General features: G+C 35.8%; 1 protein-coding gene across 5 annotated transcripts; it reads left to right on the top strand.

Annotated features, from left to right (window-relative positions):
* The first annotated feature begins 6539 nt into the window (after window positions 1-6539).
* Window positions 6540-9223, top strand: LOC102622021 (uncharacterized). Of its 5 annotated transcripts, XM_025095725.2 has the most exons (4): window positions 6540-7286; window positions 7997-8051; window positions 8693-8758; window positions 8958-9206. In XM_025095725.2, the coding sequence occupies exons 1-4, from the start codon at window positions 7059-7061 to the stop codon at window positions 8963-8965; spliced, it is 357 nt and encodes a 118-aa protein (XP_024951493.1). In that variant the 5' UTR covers window positions 6540-7058; the 3' UTR covers window positions 8966-9206. The 5 variants fall into 5 exon arrangements, with proteins under 5 accessions (XP_024951493.1, XP_052291543.1, XP_006469223.1 ...); XM_006469160.4 differs by lacking the exon at window positions 7997-8051 and having other exon boundaries at window positions 6543-7286; window positions 8958-9223; XM_025095726.2 differs by lacking the exons at window positions 8693-8758; window positions 8958-9206 and adding an exon at window positions 8414-8648 and having other exon boundaries at window positions 6543-7286.
* Window positions 9224-11443: the final 2220 nt, after the last annotated feature.

The raw sequence follows: 11443 nt of genomic DNA, 5'->3' as shown, positions 1-11443 counted from the left end.
ATGTGAACAGTGTCATTTTTCCTTTTATGCTCCTCCTAAGGTTTTCGACCGTCCTGAGTTCAAAAGTGATGTCCGTTTTACCATCTGATTTCTCGTTTATTGTGAAATGACTATAATGCCCCTAAAATACATAAAATACTTAATTAAAATAAAACAAACGGAATTAAATCAAAAGAATGTTAAATTCATAAAAGTAAAGGTGTTAGTAAGACTTGAAATGTAAAATGACGGTTTTCTCCTTTATAAATATGCATTTTCTAACACTCAACAAGTAGCAGAGCGGATGAACAGAACTCTTATAGAAAGGATAAGAGCTATGTTGAGGACTGCTGGTCTACCCAATTCATTCTGAGCAGAGCAGCCAAAACTGCCTGTTATATAGTAAATCGATCACCATCTACAGCTATTGGGTTGAAGACAGCGATGGAGATGTGGACTGGAAAGCCAATTAATTACTCCTACCTACATGCATTTGAATGTCCTGTGTAGAGCTGGCAAAATTTGACACGATCTAATTACCCGACACGAACACGACATAAATAAATGGGTATGGGTCGTCAAATTTAACACGATTATTAAATGGGTCGGGTTCGGGTCAGAGTCAACACGATTTTTTTCCGTGTCGGGTTAGGGTTAAAATTCTTGACCCATTTACCCGATCAATGACCCAATTATATTTTCTATTTAAAATAATTTACATATTCTTATCATTAAAACTCAAATATTAGAGATGATTTTCTTTTTTTTTTATCCTTTAAAATGATGAATATAAACACAATGTTTTATTTATAAAATTTTAAATACATTTAGAGCTTCAATAGTGTAAATGTGTAAAAATTGATAGACATGTATATTTTATAATATCGATAAATTATGTATGTATGTATGTATGTATGTACATACGTATGTATGATAGTGTGTAAATATTTGATGTAACTTTTGTTCAATAGATAGATATTAAACGGGTTATTAGGTAACCCGATTATTTTTTCGTGTCAGGTTTGGGTCTCAATATTTTGACACGATTATTAAATTGGTCAGTTTTGGGTCGACCTAAATTTGACACGACACGAACACGACCCGATGACCCGTTTTGCCAGCTCTAGTCCTGTGTACGTAATGTACAATGCTCAAAAAAGAGCAAAGCTGGATCCAAAATCTAGGAAGTGTATCTTCTTGGGATATGCTGATGGAGTAAAGGGGTATTGTCTGTGGGACCTCACTGCTCATAAGATCGTCATTAGCAGAGATGTTATCTTTGTAGAAGATCAACTGCAAATGAGAGATGAGGATGATAGCATTGTAAAGAAAAGTTAGAGATTATACCGGTGTATGTGAGAAATAATCTAAAAAAAGAAGATTCAGATTCTTCTGAAGCAGCACTAGAGCACGAGGAACAAGAAACAGTCGAGTCCGAGACTCTAGAAGCTCATCGATCAACTCGTGAGAGACGACCGCCAGTGTGGCATTTGGATTATGTCACAGAGATCAATATTGCATATTGTCTTTTAACAGAGGATGGAGAGCCATTAACTTTCCATGAAGTTTTAAATAGCTCAGATATTACTTTGTATATGACAACAATGCAGGAAGAAATTGAAGCTCTACACAAGAATAAGACATGAAAACTTGTACCACTACCACATGAAAGAAAAGCCATTAGTAACAAATGGGTCTACAAGATCAAACATGATGGCAATGATCAAGTGGAGCGATATCGTGCAAGATTGATAGTGAAAGGATATGCTCAGAAAGAAAGTATTGACTTCAACGAAATATTTTCTTTGGAGATTCGATTCACAACAGTTAAAGTAGTCTTGGCAATGTGTGCTACATTTGACCTACATTTAGAGCAGTTAGATGTGAAAACTGCATTTCTTCATGGAGAACTTGAAGATGAAATTTATATGCTCCAACCAGAAGGTTCTGCAAAAATAGAAAGGAAAACTTGGTTTGCAGTAGGGGTGGGCGCGGTTCGGTTCCGTTCGGTTTTTTACTAAATTTTTCATAATCGTTCGATTACGATTATTTTAAAATCATAATCGCAATTGATCAAATTACCGAAATAATCAAATACTCGATTAATTGAAATAATTCGATTCGGTTCGGTTCGGTTCGATTATTTTGATTATGGGCCTATTGGGCCTATTTTGGGCTTTTTTAAATTTAAAACCTTAAATTAATAAATCTACAACAAACATAAAAAATTAACAAACAAAAAATAAAAATATGTCTCAAACAATGTTCAATAACACATAACATGTTCAAATAACAAGTTCAAATCAAAATAAATCATAATCCCAATTACTCCTCTGCTTGTTCTTGTTGAAATATTATATAGAAATGAGCTTTCAATAATTGTTTGAATAAAAAATTTTGGAAGTGGGACAGTCCTGGAAGAGTTGAAAACGTTGATCAAGATAGACTACTTGTAGTTTGCTTATATTAATGATCACGAGCTTAATTTAGAGATTTGAGCCCAAGTCCCTCCATTTACGTTATTAATCATTTTTTATTATTAACGCTAATTGATTAGAGGAATGTGATAACGAAAAGATGAAAATACCTGCCCAAATGCTTTGCCGAGTGCATACTTACAAATCCACTAGTTTAGCTTTTAATCACATATATAAACCACCATTGTCACAAAATTATCATATATTACACAATAATCAAAGCAAATTATTGAAAAGCTATGAAGCTAACCAACTCGGCTCATCTAAATCTACTCCAACAGCAAACACTCACAAGTCCAACAACGTTAAACTTTGTTTCAAGTTTTACTGTTTTTACTCTCGGCATGAGCACATCATCATGTGAAACCATTAAAATCCAACCATTAAAATCCAAGTAATAGCAAACTCACAAGTTGTAGCTTTGTGGAGATCACTCGGCGACGAGCAGCAGCAGCGGCAGGCTGCAGCAGCAGCAGCAAGAGCAGCGAGCAGCGGCAGCAGTAGCGACGAGCGCTAGCAGCAGCAGCAGCGAGAGCAGCGAGTAGCAGCAGCAGCGAGAGCAACGAGCAGCGGCAGCAGCAGCGACGAGCAGCGACAGCGGCAGCAGCAGCGACGAGCAGCGACGAGCAGCGACAGCGGCAGCAGCAGCGACGAGCAGCGGCAGCGGCAGCAGCAGCGACGAGCAGCGGCAGCAGCAGCGACGAGCAGCGGCAGCGGCAGCAGCAGCGACGAGCAGCGGCAGCAGCAGCGACGAGCACGAGCACGAGCAGCGGTAGCAGTAGCGACGAGCGCGAGCACGAGCAGCGATGAGTTCAGGGGCTGAAGGTCACGAGTTCAGTGGCTGAAGTGAAGATCAATTTACTCACTTTAGGTTTAGGGATTATATTATTCGGTTTATTTAATACTCGCTTCGGTTTTTCGATTTTTTTTTTAAAACCGAAAACCGAACCGACTGGTTTTACTATTTTCTCTATATTACTAATTCAGTTTTTTATTAATCAACTATTTTTGCCCACCCGTAGTTTGCAGGTTGAACAAATCTCTACACGATCTCAAATAGGCGCCGAAGTGTTGGTATAAGAGATTTGATTCCTTCATCATGAGTCTTGGATACAACAGACTCAGTTCAAACCATTGTGCATATTACAAGAAGTTTGAAGATAATGATTTCATCATTTTACTATTGTATGTAGACGAAATGTTAGTAGCAGGCCCCAACAAAGTTCAAGAACAAGAATTGAAGACACAATTGGCTAGGGAGTTTGAAATGAAGGACTTGGGACCAGCAAACAAGATTCTAGAGATGCAAATTCACCGAGACAAAAATAATATAAAGATTTGACTTTCACAGAAGAATTACTTGAAGAAAATCTTGCGTCGCTTCAACATACAAGATTGTAAGCCAATTTCTACCCCACTTTCTGTTAATTTCAAATTATCCTCAAGTATGTGTCCTAGCAATGAAGCAGAGAGGAATGAGATGTCTCGAGTACCGTATGCATCAGCAATGAGAAGTTTGATATTCGCTATGATTTGTACAAGACCAGACATTGCACAAGCAGTGGGAGCAGTCAATTGATACATGGCAAATCCTAGTGGAGGGCATTAGATAGCTGTGAAGAGGATTTTGAGATATATCAGAGGAACCTCAGATGTTGCATTATGTTATGGAGGATCAGAGTTTACTGTCAGGGGCTATGTGGATTTAGATTTTGCAGGAGACCTTGATAAAAGAAAATTCACTACTGGCTATGTGTTTACACTTGCAGGAGGAGCTTTAAGCTAGGTTTCAAAACTGCAGACCGTTATGACTATATCTACAATAGAAGCAGAATACATGACAGCTACACAAGCTTGCAAGAAAGCTATCTTGATACAAAGGTTATTGGAGGAGCTCGGACACAAACAAGAGAAAATCTCTATGTATTATGACAGTCAGAGTGCCTTGCATATTGCAAGAAATCCAACCTTTTATTCCAGGACAAAGCATATAGGAGTTCATTATCACTTCGTTCGAGAAGTAGTGAAAGACGGAAGTGTAGATTTACAGAAAATCCATACAAAGGAGAACCTAGCAGATGTTTTGACCAAACCAATCAATACTGACAAGTTTATCTGGAGTAGATCCTCTTGTGGCCTAGCAGAAACGTAGGCAACATGATTATGACGAAGTAGAAAGGATGGTGTGGAGATTGATTGGTCCTCAATCTAATCTCTAAGTAGGAGAATGTCAAATGAGGTGGGCCACTCTTTCTAGAAGAGCAAGAATTTCACATCTTTTTTTTACGTTTGCTAAGGGCAGCACCAACCATATTGAAAAAAAATTGTGCCATCCATAATTGAAAGAAAAAAAATAATAGCCAATATTTGGCTATAAAAGGGAGCTCTTCATTTCGTTTCATTCATCCAAGATCTTAGAGCTCTCTAATTCATTTGTGAAAAGAATTGAGAGTTGAGAGTGTTAGAGTTTTAAACTCTTATTTTAGTGATTTGAGAGATTGAGTGTATTAGGGTTCTGGGTAGTGAGCTAAAATATTATAATACTTGTAATCCTCATTGTACTAGTGAAATATTTTTCTTCTGTCTTCGCCTGTGAACGTAGGCTAAAAACCGAACCACGTAATTTCTTAGTGTTCCTGTATAATTCTATTATGTCTCATTATTTCTCAATTTTACTTTAAATGCGTGTCTGCTACACCCATCAATTTCCGAACAGAAAATCATTAAAAATTCATTGTACAGTTTCATGAAAATCCTACCATAGCAATTTTTCATTCCAAAGGATTTTGGCATTTATGCATTAATTTAACAAATCATGATGATTCGTCTCCCAGTATATAAAATTACATACCGCTTATTATAAAAAGTTTGGAACTAATACTTAATTTTACTCGAATAATAATCTTTTCTGTTTTTTATTTAACCATAGATTTCTACGCTTTTTTTTTCTTTAAGACGAAAAAAAGAAAAGAAAAAGCATTGATTTCTGAACAGAAAATGGAAAACAACAGGACTTCCCAGACAAAAGGGACGAAGAGGAACAAAAGACCGGACCACCGAACAGCTTGCAAAATATTTTTAATGAGTTTACACGGGGCCCATGCGTTCCTTTCTGCGAAATTAGCGGCTGTTTGTCCTGAAAATGTAACTATGTAAGTAGGCCCTATGGTCTTTTTCACTCAAAGTGGGGGCTAGCGAATTTCTAACATCCAACTGGACCTACCCATTTCCAAAGTCCAACCCGAAATAAATCGTAGCACTGGTCACGGGGTTAGTCGTTGGCCCAACATTTCAATCAAATGCAGGTTACTTTTGGCCTCTTCTTTTTTTTTTTGGTGGGGGGAGGTTGTTTTGAGGTATTCATAAAGCATAATCCTTCAATTCCATCAATTTAATTAATTTTGACTAAATTTGATGTATATAAAATAAATATATTAAAAAATATATTGTATCAACAATGTGATTGATAACCACGAACTATATAGCTCGAAAACTAAGATCTGTTTTCATATTGAGATATTTTAACTTTTAAGTTATATTACTATAAAAAAAATTATAATTATGAAATAAAAGTTAATATTCTGCAGTAAATATAATTTTTAAAAATAATTTCAACATAATCAGTAAAAATATAGTAATTTTTTTATTATGTAAATCTAAAATTAAGTTAACTTAACTTTTAATCTATAACAATTAATATTTGTCAAATAATTTAATACTGTAACTTTTTATTTACAACTGTTTAATCTCAATTTAAAAAGACTCCAATATTAATAAGCGATAGTGTTTGTAAGTTTGCAACGCGTTTGGCATAAGAAGCTCGCTATAAGCGTGATAATGCCCACCTCCACATACAAAAGCAGTCAAAGCTCAGCTGCCATTACAGTAATACAGTTCAAACGTAAGGTATGAGTCTTCACATTCATAATAAATTTAATTAGCAATCATCATCAGCCTAACAAAGATGGATGATCATGATTCTTGATCTAGCATTAAATTGGGACCCAGCAAAGCAAATTCAGGAATTTCGCTTTTGTTTTTGGTCGGCAATTTTGTCTCCCCTGCGCCTAACCCAACACATACACTGACCTCGTTGGTACGCTCAAAACCTCCCATTAAAAGAAACCAAAACCTCGTTCGACTTGCAAACAGTGATGGGCTAATAACATTTGAATTCCTAAATTTTAGTAAAATCAAAATCAAGCCATTAGGATTAAGGAGCATAACGGTCAAAATCAGTCTAAGGAGGTGTAGGCACTAGGCACTGACACTGGCAGGTACCCATATGAAGAAAATGAAAACTATTTCCTAGCTTGTGATTTTATTAAAAAGTAGGTATCTCGATGTTATTACTCCAAACAGAAATTATGGTTACTAGTTTATTATAATACCTTGCATAACCGATGTTACTACAAGGGAGAGCTTTTGTTACCTCTCTATTGGAACTTTTCTTTTGTTCCTTTTTCGTTTTTCCTTCTCTTAGGCCTTATCTCAAACACATCATACAGTAACTGCTGTTTTGGAGTATTGAACAAGGACGAGGAGGAGCTTTTTGTTTTAGCTTTGAAGTGATGAGAGAGTGAGAAGATTTTGCTTTCGAAAATGGAGGCTGCAGAGGAGTTGGAGAGAAGGAGCAAGTTTTTGAACAGCTTGATACAGAAGAAGAAAGCCAAAGAGCAGCAAGAACAAAATGATCAGCTTAATGTTCGTGTTAGAGCCTCTGATATGCCACTCCCTTTACAAAACAAAGCATTTAAATGTGCCCGTGACCAGCTTGATTCCATGCCTGGCAAGCTTGACAGTAAACGTCTAGCTCTTGCCCTTAAGAAGGTAAAATGTTTACTTGGTTTTTATGAATTTGATCTTTGATTATTTTATTGGTTCTTATAGATTTAAGATTGTTTAGAGTTATGGGCATGGAGTAAATTTTTCATATTTGTTTTCTGCTGTTTGATTTTGTACTTTTATTCTCTGTTCTGAGTTGTGTGTAGAACAAGGTTAAACAGGTTTTTTTTTAATTTTTTATTAATTTATATTCTTTTTTAGTGGTGGTACAGTTGAATGTATGTCCAGGCTTCGGCACAATGTTCCAATCCTTTCTGTGTGTGTTATATTCAGTTTTTTTTTTTTTTTGAGTTCATATTCAACGTTAGGTAATGTGTACTTGTAATATTTCTCTAGATTTATCTGGGTTGTTTATGTTCACTTTGTGGTCTGAGATAGAATATCTTAATTTTGAGAGTTCATGGTGAAGGTTATTTAGGAATTGAGATGCTAATTGCGTAGTTCCTTGGTTAAAGAAGGGAAGCACAATTGTGGTTGGTACAGTTTCCTGGAGATGCTGGATGTTGTTGGTTAAGATGCACTCAGGAGCGCTAAAATTCGAGAGTGCTTTTGACCAAAAGCAGCTTTGCTCAAAAGCACATCTATAGGCTTCTCTGTGAGGCAATAGAATTCTTTATTTATTTCAGCAAAATGTTTTATTTATTTCAATCAACCGATACTAATGGAAGAAAATTGTAATTTTGGTCATTTGGAAGCACTTTTGGCAGCTCACAAGCTTTCCTAAATGCACTATTAAACCACAGTCAGAAGGTATTTTCCCCCTTTACTGTAATTCAAATTTACCTTTGTCACCTATGATATTAAAAATTCTCTTCAAATCCTTTTCCAAAGATTATTCTTCATAGGCTTCCCAAGTTTTATCTATATCCATAATTTAAGAGTGATATCGTCCTGCCACTTGCAGTAATTTTTTTTTGCCCACTTGCTCTGTTTTTATATGAAATGTTTTATGGGATTGGCATAAATTGCTTCCTTTGCTAGTAAATTTGGCACGATTTATAGCTGAAGACAAAATTTTGGAATTTGATATGTTTTATCCTCACCTATAGGCTATTAGGCTTTGCCATAAAGTTAAGAGTTTATTTCTTATTGACATAATTTTGTGCTGATAGTGTTGGGTGCAATAAGAGCAGATGGTTGCATCCATTAGCATCTTTGTGAAACCTGAGTTAATTTTGCTTCAGAGCTCTAGACGACATTTATGAATATGGGTAGGAACCATTACCATTACCTTTACGACAGTGGTGCTTCAAGTGATGGAAATTTTGATTCTGGACAATTATCTTTGGACTTCTCCACATCTAACTTTGCTAGGTTCATACAATGTTGCTTGTTATGTTATATGCTCAATAGGTTGGAATTGCAGCTGATATTGTACTGACGTAAATTAGAACTTGATCAAAACTTGGAGACAGACAGAGACAAGAATTGTTTACTCTTCTTCACCCCATGCTCAGGTGACTGCTGAAAACACCTGCCGGATGAAGCAGAGCTTGTCTCATTTATCAGTTTTAGCTTTTGACAAATAAAATTAGGCAATAAAGATATTGCCTCCTATGCAGAAATGTCCTTCTCTAACATTATTCAGAATGATTATTTTCTTTTTATCGTGCTTTATACATGGACAGTACATGATGCATTTTTGTTCAATTGCAGGAATTTGACTCTTCATATGGTCCGGCTTGGCACTGCATTGTAGGAACTAGCTTCGGATCCTATGTCACGCATTCCCTTGGAGGCTTCTTGTATTTTTCAATTGACAAGGTTTATATCCTCCTCTTTAAGACGGCTGTTGAGCCTTTAGACCATTGAAGGATTTGAGGAGTTTGAGTTTTGCACGTGTCTATGTCATTAAATGTAAAATTGGAGACGGCAACATTTATCAAGTTCCTGCGTTCACTATTTTATAGTTTTTCATGTTATGTTGATGAGTTTACTTCTCTTCTTTTTCTTCTGATACATTGCATGATCTTTTTTATGGCCTACCTGGTGAAAATTTTGATGCAGACACAAGTGCTGGCGCGGCCATTTTAAACCGTCCCTTCGCAAAGAAGATTTTGGGTGGAACTGGCATGCCATTTTCATCCTGTTTTTATGGTCGTCACGGTTTTGTTTCTAATATTTTATTTTCAAACACTGAGGACCCTATAGGATAAAACTTGCTAGTCCAACTTTAAACTTTGGAACCTTCTGGTCCTTCCGCAGTCTTCTTTACGACATTCCAAAAACTGTTTGCTCTAAAAATACGTTTTGATGATGAAAAACTTGTTCAATGCTGTCAAAACGTTACGCAAAAGATTCTAGAAACTCCATGTGCATGTAGTAGGCTTTTATACCATGTCATGCTAAAATTCGCGATAAGAAACAAAATTTGTTGCCTTTGTTCACGAATTTTGTAATATCTTGGTCAAATTTCATTGTTTTAAAGCCTAAAAAAGTTCATGAATATACATTTATGGGATGGCCGTGACTTCAGAACCCAAGTTACCTCATAGTCTAGATTATAAAATTTGAATCTTTACATCGCTGTTACAAGTCAAAGCATATAATTTTGATTTTTTAATTAAAAGAACTATTTTGCCCATTTTCTTCTACAGCAAGAAAATTATAATTGCTTTAGACCGCCCACGTGGACAATTTAGAGTCCAATAAATCTGTTGTGCTCTTTGCTCTGTCTCAACCAAGCAAAACCCTCGCGGTTCAAATCCCCTAAACAAACATCGATCACCCCATAAATCTTCCCTGCATATTTTGTTTCTTTTTGTTGAGAAAGAGACTGACACAAACAGCTACAAATTAAACGAAAACAATTTTTTTTTTCTCTTTTAGTGATTAAAATAGGTTGTGTAATACAAATAAATAAGTAGAAAATAAACCAACATAATCCAGAGCAGCGAATCAACTATAAGAGACAAAAAATTTACGTGAAAAATCCAAAGCGGAAAAAATTACAGGACCATAATCTGATATAATCTTTCACTATATTAATGATATTACAACACAAATTTTTCTCTAAATAATATTAGAGGCTAATAACATCAAGAATCTCAATATTTTTAGCTCACAGTAACAGTATAATAATTATCTCTCTAATAGGTGAGTATCTCAAATAACAATCAACGAGAAGATAAAATAAAAATTAAGACTAGTAAGATTGTAGAAGGCGATGTCAGGAACTTACCCTCAAAATTTAGAAGAAATCAGAATTAATTTCACATTCTGATCTTTCAATTAAAGATTGAAATTCTTATTCTCAAAACTAAGAATTCCCACTGTCTTTCTCTCCCTCTCTCCCGTCCTTTTGCGATAGTGAAACTTGCTGCCACCTCCGCTTTCTCTTCTTTAGATCCAACCATGTTTTCTAAAACCTAATTTTATTATAAAACTTCACTTAACCCCTCAATCTTTCTTTAATTATTTAAATACTCAAATTAATGAAATTTGGGCTTAGGCCACCCAAATGAGATGAATTCAACAAATCTCCCCCTCCAGATCATATGGGGGCACCACCAAGCCCGATCTCTGTATACAACTTTTCAACTTTTTCTTGGGTAATGACTTTGTCATCATCTGACACATTCTCTATTATGTGAATCTTTTCAAGCTGCAACTGTTTCTTTTCAAGCACGTCTCATATCCAATGATACCTCACATCAAAGTACTTGAATTTTGAATGGTATGTCGAATTCTTTGCCAAGTGAATGGCACTCTAATTGTCATAGTATACAACATAGCTATCTTACTTCACACCAACTCTTGTAGGAAATTCTTCACCCACAAGGTTTCTTTGCAACCTTTAGTGATTGCATTATATTTTGCTTCAGTGGTAGACAAGGCAACACATTGTTGAAGTCTAGATTGTCATAAGGATGCTCCCCTCCAAAGGTGATCAAATATCCTTATAGGGATTTTCTAGAATCAACATCTCCTCCCATATCTGCATTCATGTACACTTGTAACATAGATTTGTCACCACCAAAACATAAACATGTATTGGAAGTGACTCTGAGATATCTGAGAATCCACTTCACCGTTGTCCAATGCTCTTTGCCCAGATTGGAGAGAAATTGGTTGACTGCACCAACTGCATGAGTAATATCTGGTCTTGTACAAATCATGGCGTACATCAAATAACCAATTGC

The sequence above is a fragment of the Citrus sinensis genome, chromosome 2, assembly GCF_022201045.2.
Source record: "Citrus sinensis cultivar Valencia sweet orange chromosome 2, DVS_A1.0, whole genome shotgun sequence".
In the NCBI taxonomy this organism is placed as follows: Eukaryota; Viridiplantae; Streptophyta; class Magnoliopsida; order Sapindales; family Rutaceae; genus Citrus; species Citrus sinensis.
The sequence above is the reverse complement of the archived record's forward strand: the minus strand, read 5'-3'. Positions and strand labels throughout refer to the sequence as shown.

Coding starts and splice junctions, on each gene's coding strand:
- LOC102622021 (XM_006469160.4), top strand. CDS start 7,059: ATGGAGGCTGCAGAGGAGTTGGAGAGAAGGAGCAAGTTTTTGAACAGC. Junction 7,287..8,692: donor TAGCTCTTGCCCTTAAGAAG/GTAAAATGTTTA, acceptor GACGTAAATTAG/AACTTGATCAAAACTTGGAG. Junction 8,759..8,957: donor CTTCTTCACCCCATGCTCAG/GTGACTGCTGAA, acceptor GTTCAATTGCAG/GAATTTGACTCTTCATATGG.